At 42.0% G+C, this 18018-nt stretch overlaps 4 protein-coding genes across 9 annotated transcripts; 2 read left to right on the forward strand and 2 right to left on the reverse strand.

Moving 5' to 3' along the window:
- The first annotated feature begins 349 nt into the window (after positions 1-349).
- LOC122397374 (tubulointerstitial nephritis antigen-like) lies at positions 350-12426 on the forward strand. Of its 3 annotated transcripts, none has more exons than XM_043396505.1 (8): positions 350-812; positions 9495-9797; positions 9884-9947; positions 10032-10230; positions 10342-10637; positions 10832-11031; positions 11680-11834; positions 11986-12426. In XM_043396505.1, exons 2-8 carry the CDS (start codon positions 9512-9514, stop codon positions 12103-12105), a joined length of 1320 nt encoding a protein of 439 aa, XP_043252440.1. In that variant the 5' UTR covers positions 350-812; positions 9495-9511; the 3' UTR covers positions 12106-12426. The 3 variants fall into 3 exon arrangements, with proteins under 3 accessions (XP_043252440.1, XP_043252457.1, XP_043252449.1); XM_043396522.1 differs by lacking the exon at positions 350-812 and adding an exon at positions 4397-4676; XM_043396514.1 differs by lacking the exon at positions 350-812 and adding an exon at positions 8004-8781.
- Positions 12427-12496: 70 nt separating this feature from the next.
- LOC122397394 lies at positions 12497-14455 on the reverse strand. 2 transcript variants are annotated; one of them, XM_043396543.1, is made up of 5 exons: positions 13930-14455; positions 13462-13652; positions 13022-13390; positions 12673-12913; positions 12497-12598 (listed from the first exon to the last, which is right to left on the reverse strand). In XM_043396543.1, the coding sequence occupies exons 1-4, from the start codon at positions 14261-14263 to the stop codon at positions 12680-12682; spliced, it is 1128 nt and encodes a 375-aa protein (XP_043252478.1). In that variant the 5' UTR covers positions 14264-14455; the 3' UTR covers positions 12497-12598; positions 12673-12679. The 2 variants fall into 2 exon arrangements, with proteins under 2 accessions (XP_043252478.1, XP_043252468.1); XM_043396533.1 differs by having other exon boundaries at positions 12565-12913.
- Positions 14456-14914: 459 nt separating this feature from the next.
- On the forward strand, positions 14915-16694 carry LOC122397594 (60S ribosomal protein L15). 3 transcript variants are annotated; one of them, XM_043396854.1, is made up of 5 exons: positions 14915-15036; positions 15399-15579; positions 15837-15973; positions 16058-16168; positions 16368-16694. In XM_043396854.1, the coding sequence occupies exons 2-5, from the start codon at positions 15408-15410 to the stop codon at positions 16560-16562; spliced, it is 615 nt and encodes a 204-aa protein (XP_043252789.1). In that variant the 5' UTR covers positions 14915-15036; positions 15399-15407; the 3' UTR covers positions 16563-16694. The 3 variants fall into 3 exon arrangements, with proteins under 3 accessions (XP_043252789.1, XP_043252797.1, XP_043252780.1); XM_043396862.1 differs by having other exon boundaries at positions 15017-15129; XM_043396845.1 differs by having other exon boundaries at positions 15023-15138.
- Positions 16695-16767: 73 nt separating this feature from the next.
- On the reverse strand, positions 16768-17866 carry LOC122397612 (actin-related protein 2/3 complex subunit 3-like). The gene is made up of 4 exons (XM_043396876.1): positions 17738-17866; positions 17373-17549; positions 17118-17313; positions 16768-17058 (listed from the first exon to the last, which is right to left on the reverse strand). The coding sequence occupies exons 1-4, from the start codon at positions 17741-17743 to the stop codon at positions 16904-16906; spliced, it is 534 nt and encodes a 177-aa protein (XP_043252811.1). The 5' UTR covers positions 17744-17866; the 3' UTR covers positions 16768-16903.
- Positions 17867-18018: the final 152 nt, after the last annotated feature.

An 18018-nucleotide genomic window follows, 5' to 3' on the forward strand; every position in this document is an offset into this window, starting at 1 on the left:
TTACATATTCACCACAAATGTATTGTACGAATTATTTTCTAATTTCGCTAATGCACTCATACGACCTTGTTACATATATCAGATTATGTACATATTTGATTGAATGTTACAGATGTCAGCGTTCGGATAGTTGGTAGTATCAGTGTACCTGCAAACAAACAAACGATTGGGCTGCCATACCGCATTCACGAATAAAATTTTGCCCATCGTTGCGTCAAGCTCGACGATGAGTCTAATCGGGAGACCTTTGCATATCCGAGGAATGACGAATCTCGTGGAAAGAAGCAGCAAGGAGATCCGGTAAATAGCAGAGAGCAAAGAAACGCGATACTCGATGCGCGATACATTCGAACCGAGCAGAACCGAATCGCGATGAACCGCGAGACACGTACGACACTCCCGCGTTTACCTCGCGTTTACTTAGCGTGGTCGCGGACCAGTTAGGCTCGTGCTTCCGAGCCGCCAGCACCGGGCTGATTCCCTTCTTATCTTTGACGATCGCGAAACGACCGTGATTCCGATATTACAGAATCTCGTGCTCCACGCGTGCCTTGCGTTGCGAACATTTCTCGCTTAAAAAACATCAGTTTCGTTCTCGTATCGCGCGCCACCCTTTCGGTATTACGAATCCTCGACCTACCCCCGTCGCGTTCGAGCGTAAAAAAAGACGCGTGCATCGAAGAATTATCGAAAACTCGCCGTCGTGGACGTAAGTACGTGGCAGATGGTAACGGATATTCGACGAAGAAATTAGCCTCCCCTTCCCACCCCCATCGAACGAACGCCAGGACACCCCTTTTAACGGACCACAAGTAAGTGACAAGCAAGTTTTCAGCACGTGGATCGGACAGGTTGCCCGATAATTGATGGAACACGTAGTACCGTGGTCGTTCCACGCGAGAATACGAGTTTAAAACGCAGATAAAATGTGTTCGAAGGCGCCTTGGCTGAAAATGGAAAGATAATATGTCGCGGCTGATTAATTGTTAACGCGCGAAAACTAAAAATAGGACGTAATTGTTAGTGGACACGTGGTGTTCCCATACTACAATATCTGTTTCTGTTTAGAAGTACTGACCTTCTGTATACAATATCGAGAATTAACAAGTATATGTAACGTGAATACCTAGTTTTGAGCAACTGAAACTAACTAGTTTTCCTCCAAAAAAACGCCTCGAATTAAAATATTGCATTTCACCCCCAACCTTTCTAACGCAGAAAACTCCGAGCAGCTTGAATGCAAAGGTTCGAAGTATTTTAACGAACGAAATGCGTGTTTTTCGCGCACATTTGCGCGTGCAATGCAAAACGAGCGTCAGTTTTTACGGAACGCGGTCGCAGAAAAATAATTCGTCGCGCGTAACGTTCGTATTCGACGCTTCGTTTGGCGCCGCTATCTGTTCCAGTTTGAAATTTCATACGACGATTCTGCAGTCCGATTCGAGATAAAGTTAGTTTATTATTCGTTTTAAAACGTGTATCCGAGGCGGTCTTGATAAATCGAAGGACGGAAGTTTATACTTCGTAACGTTCTGTAAAAAAAAAATAAACTATAAAGTTGAGAAGAATTATAGCATGACGCTCTCATAGACAATGCGCTCTTTTCGTTCCTGTCTCGAGTGTCGCGTTACGAGCAATGTAAATATGAAAATCCCGGCAATCGCGATATTTCTCGCGATTCCGTATCCCGGGACACGCGTAACCATAAATAAACAAGTTACAATCATATCCATAACGCGGTAAGAGCGTTCGGAATTTGGGCCAGCGGGCGCATACGTGTTAATATGACGTTTGCTTTATTTTTAGCGCGAACAATTTGAAAGATCGCGTATAAGCATTGGCGCGCCGTGCGATAAACAGATTAAAAGAAGAGGAAAAACGCGCGCGGGGTGGACAAGGAGGTGGGCGCGTGTTTGCAAGGCGCGAGAACATTAAACGTTACGCTGTTTATTACGAATCTCAAAGAAACGCAGCGGGATCTGGGATCTCGAACTTTTTACGAGATCGGGATTATTTGTCGTTTCGCGATTCAGAGGGATCCGCGAACGGGACCGAGTCAACGGAGGTCCAATTTCATCAAATTAAAAGTAGAGTTCGCTCGTGACCTAACAACGTTCAGTTTCGCGAAACTCCAGCCCGAAAGTTTGCGATGTTTCGAAACCATAAATCTAAAAATAGGGCTGTTTGGAAAATTCTACTTTCCTGTATATACCCCAACTGTATCTTTTCCCCAAAGAACGTTTGATCTTCTTTCAGAGATGAACCACTCTGGATGGTTTTTTCAATTCACGTTTATTGTGGTTTTTTTTCCTTTTATTTGGCGAGTATTATCTGCCCTGAGTTGTTTCTTCTTCTTGTCGCGATCGAATATCGGGGAAAGTTGGAACGTTCGATATTCTGTTCAGCATCCCGACTTGAAGCTTGGGCTATAAAAATAAGCGCATTTCGGAATATCGAACGGGGGTGTCTATCCGAATGCCCATTCGTTTTTACTGTAAACGAAACCCCTCGGCCCTGAAGCATTCAACACCCACTTAAAAATATACGATGCTGGTAACCTCCTTCTCGAAACTCTTTTCGTCGATCGAGTCATTTTTAAAACAGCCACCGATCGCGTACGCATCGCTATAATTATAAGTTATAGGTAGCGATGCTCGCGTATACTTGGTATCGACTTTCGATGCCAAATCTGGTGATTATTCAGATTAGGGGAGAATTCCCCGACCGGCCTTGACCTTACCACACGAAAGTATTCGAACGATGGCATACAACGAGCCACAAAATTATTGGCACACAGGCGTATGTGTGTTTAAAAAAGAAGTCGATTCGGTCCACGTTGTGTAGAACTCAAATTTGGCTGTTAGATAACAACTAAAAATTGATCAACTTCGTATCGAACCTTACTTAATTTGGAAAATTTAATATTTACAGAGAAAAAGAGCAGAAAAATATGAGATCCATTGAGGGTTTGCATTTCATTGATAGAGTAGTGGACCGCTATAAATATTTAGATATTTTAAAATCAAATTTGAGAGACAGTACCCAGAAATTAGGTCTTCCTGATAATTACTGGCTTCAGCGAGATATTCCTTAAGACTTGTTTAATTAGTGAATGGCTCTTACATAATACACCTTATACTCACCGGTAAATTGAAAATCGTTTGCAAAAATATAAAATTTCAAATGGAAATGCTTCAAAAACTGCCGTGACATCTGAAAATTAAGTTAATTTGTTTTCAATCCTTTCGTAGCCACCCAGCCTTTCGCGCGTAAAATGATTATTGTTTAAACAGTACACTGAATCATTTTATCGATTCGATAGCCTTCCGACACTTCCGTAAATCCTTCCTGATCGAAGATCGCGGTAACGATCGAACGCTACCAGTCCGTTTCTGCGTATTTCCCGATCGATAGTTAATCTATTTGAAAGGGTAATTGGAATTTTAATTATTGCGCGTCGAAAGACGAGCCAGCTGTCGTAGGCGTTGACGCAAACTTTGATATCTCTCGCGTTATGTCATTGTGTTTATCGATCTCGCTTGGTAAGCAAGCCTCGTAGTAGCGAAGAATGCCTTACGAACGGATGGCGATAGACCCGTTTAGATTAGGCGTGTTTGCCCGGAATTTCGAATCGTCGCAGTTATTCGTAACCCGAAAAGGTACGTTCTTTTCGAAACGGGTCAAATGGAATTCTACTCGTCAGCGGTGGTTGCTTCGGTATCGTAATCGGATGACATCATGCTCGCTACCGCGGCATGCTACTTATTATGCTGTTTTTCCCCAACGGGCCATTTACGTGGAATAAATGAAAAAAAAATATAAACGTCAAGTTTTCCAATTTACGGCGCTCACAGATAAGAAATACGGTTCTTCGAGGCTTCACGTCGACCATTCTATGTGCAAAGTTAGTATTCGACGATCATCTGTCGAATGCAGTTTCAAATAAGCCTCACCCGTCTCAAATTCCATTTTTTTTTTTCCATCTTAAAAATAGCTTCGTATGTTACGAAACGGTCAGTTTCCTATCACTTCTCATTTTTTTCTTTATTTTGTACTTGTAGGTCTACGAAATTGGCAATGTCGAGTGTATAGTCCTACCGAAATTAATTCTGACGGGTTCTCTAAAACTGTTCCAGATGTATGAGTGACATCATTGGAACCATTATGGAACCTGCAGATTCGGTTCGTAAACCTCGTTCAAACAGTGCGTACTACGCAGAGAGAAGAATCGTTCCAACGAAAGAGTATTTTGTGAAGATAATAATTTATTTGCATATTAAATAATTTATACAATGTTTATGCAGTATGCAATGTGTCGATCAAGCGTACAAAGAATAAAAAATACTCCCGACTCTTCTGCAGGGCAACCGAAGATGCTGATACGATCAAGTAGCAGAAGATTCCCATGTTTCCTTGTTACGAAAGATGCAAAGTCAGCAACAATAGCAGCGACGAGATTAATAACTACGTTGGTGTACGTTGCGACGAATGAACAGCGCCAAGAGCTCTTGAAGGAATTAATTTCGACGCAAATTGAAGCTCGTTTTACTTTTGACGCTTTTGGATGCTCGCTGTGACTCAAAGTTTGAGAAAAGCGTGCAAAGATTGTTCAAATTCTAAAGAATTCGAGCCGGAAACATATGACGGCGCGATCCAATTATAGATTGGAGCGTTAGGTGTGTATCGCATTTTTCCTCGAATTGCCTCGTGGATCGATAATAACGACGTTCAATGAAAAAGATGTTGCGAACGTGATCGATCAACGATTCACGTAACGAGAATGAAAAAGAGAAAAGAACAATAAGAGGAGTCGAATTTCGATTATCGAAAATATAGATCGCCAATATTTTCGAGACTATTCGTCTGCCCCGGTGATATCGATATGGCGTTAGACCCATCGTTAGTTTTTATCGATTCGATCGGTTCTCAATGGCTACACAAGGTTATCGAATCGAACTAGGAGCGATCGAAGTGGCTCGATACCGGTTCTCTGATTCATCGTAGCGAATTGTTCGGCGAAGCGTTCATCTCAATCGGAGTTGTAAAAAGATTGCATAGTTATCCATTGACTACATTCATTGAGTAATTTCATCCTTGGCGTCAAGCGTACGTAGTATCCTAACAAGATTAACAGGATATACTTATATAGTTGTATATATTAACTCACATGCAAACTTAATATTCCGAAATCGTTTCAAAGCCTAATATAGTTAGAAATTTCGATTCTTTATAGTAGTTGTTCACAGTAGAAATTCTTTATAATTGTCTCAAGAACCTAAGCTTGTATTATAACACTTTTCAAGCCCCGGAAATTCATAAAAACTGTTTCGTCACGCGATCAGCGCGTCGTATTGATTCAATGGTATTTCCGTGTAAATGAAACAATTGCTTTCTTTACTAAATGAGAGGACCGACCTTGATGTATTACACCCAGGCTCGATTCTTGTTCGAGTAACAGGTGATGTCAAGGAGGTATGTACATTTAGATTATTATCTTTCGCGTTCGTAAGACGTTGCTTGGTATATGCGTCATCCGTTTAACTTCCCTCTGCATTAAAATACTCTTGGAAAGAGTGCAACATAAATTTCTGAAGATATAGCAACAGGCAGAGTAGGTCAATGCATGTCTATCCTTGACCATAATTATGAACCACTGCTGAAAATGCTTAATTTAGCATCGTTGCGAGAACATAGAATCCTGGCAGATCTTGCATTCTTTTGTTTTAAATTATCCGCTCTACGCGACACCGGACCCATATAGATCCGTGGATCTGGGAATCTCTCGTAAATCATTATTAATTATACCATGCTTAAAGGTCTCAGTCTGTTGATATCAATGAATAAATAAATATACCGTTTCTGAGAATAACGCCAGGTAGAGTAGGTCAGTTTGTCTATCCTTGACCATAATTAGGAACCACTACTGAAAACGCTTAATTTAGAACCGTTGCAAAATTGTTGAGTCTTGGCAGACTTTGTATTTTTACTTCCTGACCTATAAAAGAGAAAAGTATTGCGATCGAGAAAATTTTCAAAAAGTCATTAAAAAAGAAATAATTTAAATAATTTAAGAATATATGCCTCAACGAGATCCATATAGATCTAGGACTCTAGAGATCCGATCGACTGAATCATTCTTTCGGCTAACACTCATAATGTTGACTTTTTTTCTTGCTCGGTCATATCACTCATAAATCATTTGAATAAAGAGTTACGAAGCAAATGAATCACATTTTGTAGAACACAGTGCATTTACACGCTACTATAATTAAATTCAAATATATAGTATATAGAAATTAATAAATAGTAATACAAATTTTAGGAGAATAATGACTGGCGCATTAGTATATTGGCAACAGAAGCGTGTCTCCGAAATTCTTGTTCAGAGTTTCAAGAACACGCACGCTTTGATTTATCGGGGAGCATTAAGTCGGGGTTCTAGTTTGTTGGATGATAAAATGACTCATTTTCGAAGACGTATATTTTGAAAACAAATCATCGTACGAAATACAAACTTGACATCACGATTTGTTAAAACTGAAACATAGTAATTGCAGAGCCCGGAAATACCAAAATTATCAAACGAAAATACGAAAATAAGAAATAGGGTGTTTCGAGAAGATACTTGTTAATAAAAGGCCTTTATCTTGTGGACCTTGAGTACCAATTAATCGCGTAAGCTGTATTCGATCACGCTTCATCGATGAGTGTACACATTCACTAATTTCGCCAATTAAAGTATACATGTAAGAGAGTAATAATTCTTCAATTAGTAAATGTATACATTCAATAGCGATACTGCGGTCTACGCTTTAATCATTACGACGTTAGATAATTGCTTGCTACCTCTCAACCTTGTCTGCCATTCCGCACTACGTGCAAGGCAGTCTGGTTCTTTCTCTCGAGAAGAGTACTCGATAATTCGTTAATTTGTTACGCGTTAGAAGAAACAACAAGTTTAATCAAAATGGCTCCGCCAGAGACACCGTAGCCAGGATGAAATAGACTTCGTGGAGTACGTGATCGAGAGGAGAGTTCTAGATCAGGAGAGACTCGATACCGGAGAAGGGTAGATCGTTCATCCTTTGCGAGACGTTACACTTTTAACTACCGAGACGTGGGCAGATGCGAGCGTAATCGTATCACGGCTGCGACGTCGGTTTATCCCTAATGAAACGAAACGGGTCAAGAACATCGTTTTGTTCGCTTCGTACGTGTATGCTAAGTTATATTGGAGCCGTCTCGATTTGTTACGCGATTCGCGTCGGTTCGTTCAGCGAGTAGCAAACGAATTCTCCGGGTCGCGGAACACTTTGACGAACGATAGGCATAATGAGAGCAAAGACTCTTCCTTTCGTGCTCAGAGTCTCCACGGAGCCTAGGGGTAGATCGAAACCTAATTTTCGAGTGCTCTATCTTTGTGCCATTCTGCTACTGACAGAATTTTATCGCGAAAAAAAATAATTTCAAATCATTCTGAAAAAATTACATTTAGTTGCAGGGGTCAATTACAATTATTTTTGGTGAATAGACATACCCCCGAAATCCTACCCACTTTTGAGAAAAAAAATTCTTTACCGAATTCTATGGCCAGAAATATCTCCTTTGAAAGATCATAATTTCCGGATGGATTGGGGGATTTTATAGAATATATTGTATATAGAATTTTATAGAATATATAGAAATTCTAAGAAAACCCAAAATGTTGTTCCTTGACCCCGTAAAGAGAGGAAAACTCCATAAAAATGGTACAATTCCTCATTTTTATCACTTTATATGTAGCATTGCCTCAGTCCCGAGTATTCCGAACAATCGGAATTTTACTGTATTTCTATTTAGTATCGTGTAAGCGATTATCGCGTGTCGTAGTCGGATGTTTGACCGTGCGTGAAAGTGATCGAAACGCGGTAGTTTACGATGGTTTGAGTCGAGGTCAAAAAACCGAAGACGTCGATACGTTCCAGTCTGGCACATTCCATTAATATTATAATGTGTCCGATAACGACCGCTCATAGAGCTCCGATCGACGTATCGACTGCAAGGCGCTATGAAGCATACCTCTGAGAGACGTTCCCCCCATTTGAGAGGAATCCGTCTCTTCGTCCATAAATTGCGGTTTTATGGTAGCGACGCTATTAGCGGAACAGCCTTTTTTTCTATCAATTTCGATCGTTAAATTTGAAATTCCGTGCATGGACGCGAACTATTCGAGTTTAGCGATTTTGAGAAGGAACGGCTCGACCCTCGACGAGCACGTTGCACAAGATGCCGTACCACGGTCAACACGGTCTACTTCCTCCGTCTTGTTACGGGAACCTTGCGGCGAACGACATATTACGCACGTGACATTTAGCGAGAACCAGAGAGAGACACGCTTTGACGCGATTCCAAACGAGACAGGATGACTCTTTGATCGGTCGCGCATTTTGGCACCGTCGTCGACGTACGATGCCAGCTGTTGCCGAATCCACCGAGTATCGAGCACGCCTGGACGAAGGCTGAATAAAATGTAACGGGAACTCGAAAGAGTTACGCGAGCCCCGACATTGTTTCCAACCGCGTATTCCGTACGAATTTCAATCGCGACCGACTCGTTTCCATTTTCGAAAGCGAGAGCACGTTGAAAAACGATGGTACAATAGTTCCGCGAACAGAGAGTGTCGAACGGATCTTATACGCCCCGTTGGTTCTTCCGTACTTTGAATATGCATCCCAGGCTTGGAACGCTTTGCAATTGTGTCGCACTAAGCTGCTCGAGAGTGTACAACATAAATTCCTAAGGTATGTCTCTCACAAGATTGATAGACCTATGAATGTTAACGTGTCACAGCTATGCCAACACCCTCGACTTCTATGAATCGCAGTCTCATCGCTGAACGATTCGACGTATAGGACGATAGCAATAGTAATAGTAATTTTGTTTATTTTGACCACCGTCCACGAAAGTTTCAATTTTATATCTGTTTAGATCGGGTTCGCTAATCGCAAACTAAATCCGTTGCAAAATCAAACTCGACTTCTATGAATTGCAATCTCCTCGCTGAACGATTCGACGTATAGGACGATAGCAATAGTAATAGTAATTTTGTTTATTTTGACCACGAAAGTGTAATTTTGTATCTGATCGTTTAGATCGTGTTCGCTAATTGCAAACTAAATCCATTGCAAAATCAAACTCGACTTCTATGAATTGCAATCTCCTCGCTGAACGATTCGACGTATAGGACGATAGCAATAGTAATAGTAATTTTGTTTATTTTGACCACGAAAGTGTAATTTTGTATCTGATCGTTTAGATCGTGTTCGCTAATTGCAAACTAAATCCATTGCAAAATCAAACTCGACTTCTATGAATTGCAATCTCCTCGCTGAACGATTCAACGTATAGCACGATAGTGATAGTAATTTTGTTTATTTTGACCACCGTCCACGAAAGTTTCAATTTCATATCTGTTCAGATCGTGTTCGCTAATCGAAAACAAAATTCATTGCAGAATCAAGCTCGTCGAAGATGAGATCGTGCGAAAGTCTAGCGACGATCGTCTTCGTCCTGTTGCTGTCGATGGTGAGAGGCATACCGGATCTCACGGGACTTCCGGTTGGGCCGTATTGCGCCAGGAAGTATCCGCGGGGCGATTGTTGTTCAGGACGCCAGGACGATTGCAGCGAGCCGATCCTCACCACGCTATGCTACTGCGACGAATTCTGCGACCGGTACAGAGAGGAGGATTGCTGCCCGGATTACTGGAGCCATTGCAAGGGGATGGAAATCAAGCCGCCCCTTGGAGAAATCAGACGTTCGTAGTTGACGAAACTCTATTCGGTTAGAGTCGACGACTCTGCGCGACCGTTCGAAACCGTCTAATCGATTCCGACGTTTCAGGATGCTTGTTCCAGGGAAGGGTGTACAACCACGGTCAAACCTTAAAAGTCAACTGCAACACATGGTAGATAATTCCCTTAAATTCTCCATTGATCGTGTTCCAGCGTTCGAGACAATTATCTTCACGCTCGTTTTGCTCGATTTTTAGTCAATGTTCCTCGGTGGGCGAACGCGCGGAAGTACTCTGCGAGGAGAACCGTTGCCTCCAGGAACGGGATCTGATAGACGAAATCAATATTGGAAGTGAGGCCCTGGGTTGGAGAGCTGCGAATTACACGGAATTTTGGGGCAGAACGCTCAAGGAAGGCGTACAGCTTCGTTTGGGTACTCTGAATCCCTCGCGATCGGTAAGCGTTAGGATAAAACAGCAAAAAGAGACCTAGAATGTCGAGTTTCAAGAGGGCTGATTGTCCTAATACTCGTGACGGTTGAATATTCATTGCAATTTGTCGTCGAAGGTCCACAGGATGAACCCTGTTAGGCGAATTTACGAACCGGATTCGTTGCCGCGGGAATTCGACGCCAACTCCAGGTGGCTCGATCAGATCACCAGAGTCGTGGACCAGGGATGGTGCGGAGCATCTTGGGCGATATCCGCCGTGCAAGTCGCGTCCGACAGATTCGCCATCATGAGCAAAGGCGCCGACAGCGTCGATCTCAGTGTCCAGCACTTGCTCTCGTGCAACAATCGGGGCCAGCAGGGCTGCAACGGTGGCTACTTGGACAGAGCTTGGATGTTCGTGCGGAAGTTCGGGTAATTTGTTGATAAATTTACCAATAAATTCCATTACAATATGACAAGATGGCTTAGTTGGATCTAACGGAACAGCGTCGCCTTTATTAACAAATATTTTGTACCGTGTTTATCGTTATTGCTCGATGCGACTAAAAATGACTGCGTCTCGCAAGTTATTGTTAATGAGGCTGTTAATCGCGCGTTGTTTCTAGCTTGGTAGACGAATCATGCTACCCGTGGAGGGGTTCGACTGATCATTGTAAGCTGCGGAAGAGAACGAACTTGAGGGGCGCAGGATGCCCCGCCGCGACGAATCCTCTTCGAACGGAACTGTACAAAGTCGGGCCAGCCTATCGTTTGAGCAACGAGACCGACATCATGCAAGAGATCCTAACGTCAGGCCCTGTACAAGGTAACTTTTTCGTGTCCAGCTTAAGGATAGGAACGAGATTAATTTGAATTATCTTTTAAGACCAATGTAGTCCTAGTTCCGGAGCCCTCGTCAGGGCAACAAGTTATATTCGAAACATAAAGTTGACCCACTTGGTTGGTAAAAAGAGACCTTTCTTTTTATAATAGTATCTTGCGTTATGGTTTCACGTGGCTTCCGGTTTGTCTTGCCCTTGTTTTTCCTATGGAATTCCCGCGCCACGTGTTCGACACTTGTTTCAATCTGTTATCTCTTCAACAACATTCGCGTTAAGAATTTCTTGGCCATATATTTCTGCGTCGCGTTTAATTAGTTTTGACGGGTCATTTTTAATATTAGCCTTAAGGTTCTTTCGCTCCATTAATAATACGACTGTGAACTCGCTGATTTATTATTAGACAACATAGCATTGTATTTTATAACGATGCTACCAAGAATAACTTTCCTCCTATCGATCGGAACAACTTTATGCTTCAAATATTAGTTCACGAGGAACCAAAACCAGGCACGGTTATAAATATTCGATTTTATGACTGAAATTGTTTACTCTCTTTTACTCGAATAAGAATCTTGTCCATCCGTGCGTTGATCTCTCTTGTACTGTACCGGATATATTGACTATGTTCGCAGCCACCATGAGAGTCTATCAAGACTTCTTCTCGTACAAGTCGGGAGTGTACAGACACTCGGCAATCGCGGAACGTTACGAGTCTGGATACCATTCGGTGAGGATAATCGGATGGGGAGAGGAATCATCTTACGGGGGCGGATCGGTTAAATTCTGGGTAAGCTTCACCTGTTCTCAACGCTTTGGTACGAAATAAAATTAAAGCAAAGAGGTTCTTGGACTCGAATTCGATCTCTCCGCCATTCTATAGATCCCAAGCGATGATTACTATTTTTACCTTAAATCCCCCGTAATCTTTTTTGTTCCAGAGGGTCGCGAACTCCTGGGGCGTCGACTGGGGCGAGGACGGTTTCTTTCGAATCCAAAGAGGGACGAACGAGTGCGAGATCGAGTCGTACGTTCTGGCCGTGTGGGCGAAAACCGTTTAGAGGGCGAAAAGTTTCGACGTTCGAGGTTCAATGTTCGCCGTTCACCGGAAACTCCGCGACAGACAGTGCATTTATCGACTCGTCGTCGTACCGTCGAGACGCTCGTCTCGACGTTATCGTTACGCGAAATCATGTACAAACTAGAATCGATAAACATCCGTGCACGATCAACGAACCGGCCCGTTCCTCCCGCGATGGGACTCGGACAGTCGGTTGTTCCCGCAATAACGTCGATTACGAAAGATGCAGTTGGAATAATTCGTACATTCTAATCGTACGTATGTATTTGCGTGTTTGTACGGAATAAAGTGCCAAAATACACATGCGTTTATAAGTAAATTGATTCACGGACAATTTCATTGGGACGAAAGTTACGGTTTGGGTGACAGCGATTCCTTTGGGATCGTTTTTTACCGGTCCGTCGGGAGGCGTGCTCGTTTGTCGTGCGGGTATCCCGTTCGAATCTCGATCGAGAAACAGGTTGCTTTTGTTCCTGCGGAATAAACTTTAGAAAATACAAGATCCCGTCGAGGCGCGTCGTTATTACGTACCGATCGAATTACACACCTATTTTTCAAACTACGACGCTACGTCGAGCGGTCTTGCAATGCGGACTGTACACCTCCAATTTGTCCTTGGGCGTATTCATCGCGGAATAATCGATGGGGAACGGTACGTTATTGCCGCGGAGTATGCAGGAGTCCGTCATCCCGAGGAAATGTTCTCCAGGACCGAAAGGACCTCGACCAAACAGATAGTTGGCGAACACGAGCTGATACTGTGGCCAACCGAGTGGATGACCTCCGTTCTGAAGCGAGAAAGCGATCATTTTACTGTTCCCCCGTGACTTCCTATTCTGTTTACGGTAACCGTCCAATTATTCTTTGTTTTTCGAACAATAACAACAACGTTTTACCGATGTCATAGAATTGTACGCTATGTCCAAACACTTGGAGATCCTCTCCGAGTCCAGGCCAACGACGGACCCGTAAAACGAAGCTAGCTCCGTCTTCGAAATGATCCCGTTCGCCGAGCTGTTGATCGCGAGGAAAAATACCCTCGGCAGAATCTTCAACCAGAACGGAATATCGTTGTAAGAAGCGCCGCCGACAGGTGCGACGATTCGTGCCCACCAACAGAGCCAATCGTCCAACCCGATCTTCTTCCCCTGGTCGCCCTCGTACTTCCTCTCGTCCAGTATCAATTCCGCCAGCCCTTCCTCCGCCTCCATCAGACGCAAATACTCGGGCCCGTTCCACGACCAATCCGCGAACCTTCTGAGTCGCTTTTCAAAATTGTGAAACATTAGCATCCGTGAACGCGATTAAATTCTAGCGTTGCTAAGCTCGTAGATACCTCCGAAAGCATTCGAAAATCTTTCCTGTCGATGAAACCATCTTTGTCGTGGTCCAGCAGATAGGTAAAAAAGTGCGAGAACTTGTCCCGCTGAATGGCCGCCAAGTCCTTCAGTCTTCCTCTGGTCCCGAGTCCGTACTCTTCAATGGCCTCGAGGTTCTCGTCGCTGGGGTATCGGCTCACCCAGGTCGCTGTATCGGGGAGAAAAGAAAGCGAGAAAACAAAAGGCCCAACCGGCAAAGAAAGGAACGAAAGGTTGAAAGAACAGTTTATTAGCCGTGAAATTATGGAAATTGTAGGAGAGACCAGGGACGGTAGCAATACACTGCGTGTGTTGCTATCTATTGTATATTTTAAGATATTAACGCGTTACTATCGTCCCAGATCTCCCCTACTGGTAGACAGGGTTGTTCTCGTCTGGTGTCGTGTCTGAGGTTTTCTTTCGAAAGAGGAATTACGTGAGCTTACTCCAGACGTGGACGCTCCAACCAGGATGCTCCAATTGCTTGTTGGGGATCGGAGCGCCGACGATCTCGTCGATGTTGGTCGACACTGTTCGCCATCTCTTCAACAAATCCTTGGTCCTGTCGCGCGTACGGTCGCAAGCCTGTCGCCAGTTCGCGATAAATTTACGGGGTACTTTTAACGTGTTGCTTTCCTCGAGACCGAGTTCCTGGCTGCCCGCGGAACTTCTGCTTCTGTCGATCGTCTCGGAATCGGTCACGGGCACGGACCCCTCCGCGATCTCTTGCATCGGGGGATAATAAATCGGATCCTTTATGCTGTCCGAACGACTCTCCATAGCGGACTACGCCTCCTTGCTGACAATATATTCCGACTGCCTCTCGTGAAATAATCAATTGCACGACGAGAGGTCACCGGGTCGCTCGATATTACGTATAGAACCGCGCGAACTGTTCTCGTTTTTTGTGATCGCCTAACGTGGACATCGACGCTTTTCTTCGCCGCCCCTCTCCCTCGACTCATTTGGTTACCACGAAAAAATGATAAATTTTGTTTTAGTAACATAGAAATATTTTTAAAAGTATTACAAATATAATATCGCAGTGATTTGTTCTCGATCACCGCTATTCAATCATAATGTGAATGCGCGTATATGTATATCTGGTGACAGTGACCAGGAAAATTGCAAATAAAAGTTAAAGTAATCTTTCCTTTAACAATTACAAATTACAGAGTTATTACTGCAGATTATAAAATTAGTTAATAATGATTTTTACCTTATATTTACACTCCAGTGAAATTAAATAATCTACTCACAATACGATTTAATAATCTGTACAAATTTCAAATTCTGTTAGTTAAATCACCCCCATCGTTTTCAATTCAAATTTGAAATTGATTCGCGCGTCAGCCAAGAAATTATATGTATGAGATGTATGATACTTCGATCGAATTTTTATCTGGAGTTTAACGCACTTGGTGGCCCACAGGTGTCCTTACAGTCGATATTTACAGATGGCGAGTCCACCATCTTTAGTACTACCGTACGATGGTTTAACACGTCGATGTGCTTAAAAACGAGGCTCTTTCCTTCTGTTCCAATCGCGAAGGGTGAGTGCTACGTGTTGGAAATCGAATTATATCCTGAGCATCCACGTTTATTTCTGGACCGCGTGCAGAGGAGATTCAGTACCAGGCTCGCTCGTACAAAATGTTCTTATGATTTTTCAATATTATTCAATCGGGAATATTACATTTTACTATTTTGTATAAGTTAACCTCAGTACACACTTTCACATGTTTATACACATTTCGCTTTCGTGATCTTTGCACACCGGTGGTAAAGCGTTCCATCGATTTTAGTCGTAATTCATCGTTATTTCAATTAAATTTTATTCTGCAACGTTTTTCGCGATTATTTTACAAGGAACAACGTAGGTATATTTTCAACGATTTGTTTCTTTTTCTTTCAGGGCTTCACAATGGGTGCATATAAGTATATGCAAGAGTTGTACCGTAAAAAGCAGAGCGATGTGCTTCGCTTTTTACTTCGCGTCAGATGCTGGCAATATCGCCAGTTGACCAAAATGCATCGTGCCCCCAGGCCATCCAGACCAGATAAAGCTCGCCGTTTAGGTTACAAAGCTAAACAAGGTACGGGGAATATCTATTCGTAATACTACGTGTAAACGTACGCGAGTTAATTAATTAGTTTTCGGTTAAGATCGCAGTAATATTACAAAATCTAAAGAATATGGCAAATTTACATGATGATACGTACATGCACCACTTTGACTTTAACATGGTTGATATAATAATGTACCCGCTGATACCTTTTTCTATTCGATTTAAGCAACTTAAGTTTCAATAAATGCAAAAGATAGATGGGAAATTTTCTTTTCTATACGCAGGTTTTGTCATATTCAGAATCCGTGTGAGGAGAGGCGGCCGCAAACGTCCTGTCCCCAAAGGTGCAACATATGGGAAACCAAAAAGCCATGGTGTTAATCAACTAAAGCCCACCAGGAAGTTGCAGTCTGTTGCTGAAGTGAGTATATTATATAAAGAGTATAATGGTTTTGTTTTTTCTTAAATGGTTAACTGAAATACTTAACAATTTTTTTATTTCAAGGAACGTGTTGGTCGTCGCTGCGGTGGTCTAAGAGTGCTGAACAGTTACTGGGTAGCTCAGGACTCTACATATATGTATTACGAAGTTATATTGGTTGATCCTGCACACAAGGTAATCGATTCCCACTCATTTCTATCATGAATTATTTCCACGTATGTGTTTGTACAAAATGATGATACTGTTATGTGTAATGTTGAACACTCATGATATTTTATCTTCCTTGGATGTCTGAATCGCGCGAAGTAGTAAAAGATATGCAGCCCGACTCCGTCGAGTACGTCATTATAGCTCGCGATTACTTGCATTTCAGGAAATTCGTAATGATCCAAAGATTAATTGGGTTTGTAACGCCGTACACAAACACCGTGAACTTCGCGGAAAGACATCGGCTGGCAGGAGCTCACGTGGATTGGGTAAAGGACATCGTTTCTCACAAACTATCGGCGGTTCGCGTCGTGCAGCATGGCTGAGACGAAACTCATTATCGCTTCGCAGGAAGCGATAAGTTATTTGAATGTTTATAATTTAAAGACACACGCGAACAAGATACATCATTCTATTGATATAATATACGAACTGTTGTATCGATATTATGGTATATCCTGTGCGAAATAAAAATCCTTTCTTTAAGAACCGCTTGTACCGTTGTACATTTCTTTAACGAATCAAACAAATGTAAATATAAATCACACATGCAATTGCACGATATGTGTAATTACTATTCAAAGTTAAAAATTTTTTAATTTCTTATGATTTGTGGGAAGTCAAAACTCATGTATTTTCCATATTTGATTTCTGTAATTAACCGTCGCATACATTCAAATGTGAAATTAAAAAACATATATTTTACTGTCCAGGACCGGATAAAGAAATGTCCATAAACTTCTTTTTCGCGAAACAGAGCCACCATTTACTTGGCTTTCCATCCTCTCCGTATACCTTCTCTACGAGTCTGTTTCCGGTTTCTTGCCTTATTTGTTGTAAATACTGTCTCATAGTATCTGCAAAAACAATCTCGGTATAATGTTTCCCATGACTCTAAGGTGAATATGTCATTTACCAGCTTCTATGGGATTAGATGGTTTGGCATATACAGAATTCAAAGGGAATCCCGGATCGCCGGGTACATCGAACTTCGATTTGGCGAGAGAATACATTTCGTTCGTTGCTTGCGCTTGTGTTGCACACTTTTGCAGTCTTTTTAAACATTCGGTTATGTACAATGTAATATAAATTAAAACTCTATCAGCTTCGCTCTAGAAAATTATAACACGATAAGTATTTTTTCCAACAATTACGTGCACATTGAAATTACCTTAATTTCATATGTTCTAAAGAATACATTTGCCTTGAAGAAGTATAACGCTTCGTCAATTATATCTTGGTCTTTGCTAGTGAAAGGAGGCGCAGGACCTCTGACGTTTGTTCTAATAGGTAGAAGCGCCATATTACCGATGTTTCCATTATTTCCTACAAAACTAGAGTGATACGCCTGCAATAAAATATCAAACAATGCAACAAATCCCACATAAGTAGCATCATCGTACTTAAATACGTTCTACACAATTTTGTTTGTAATAGGTGACAAATTTTGACATCACTTCAACGAGGTTAGGATAACGCCCTAATAAACTGAACGGTTTTACTACAAGTTAAATATATACGGGAACTAGTACTTACAGGCATATCGACAAACTAATTTTAAAGAATATTATTTACAACAATAAATTCTTAGGCGTGTCTTGTCAAAACAACGTTGTCAACCGAGAGAACACATCAATGCGTCAACATTACCGCCTTCGGTTATAGATAACGAAACTATCAAGGAATGGCTCAAAAGCGTAAAAAGCAAAAGAAACTATAAGATCTTGGCATAACGTTAAACATCTGTTTGGTTTTTATATTTAGACATTGCTACATAAATTTTATTTGTCGTTGCATTCTTTATAAAAATTACAACG

Source organism: Colletes gigas, unplaced genomic scaffold, assembly GCF_013123115.1.
Source record: "Colletes gigas isolate AHSC1104 unplaced genomic scaffold, ASM1312311v1 Colletes_gigas_Sc00001, whole genome shotgun sequence".
NCBI lineage: Eukaryota > Metazoa > Arthropoda > Insecta > Hymenoptera > Colletidae > Colletes > Colletes gigas.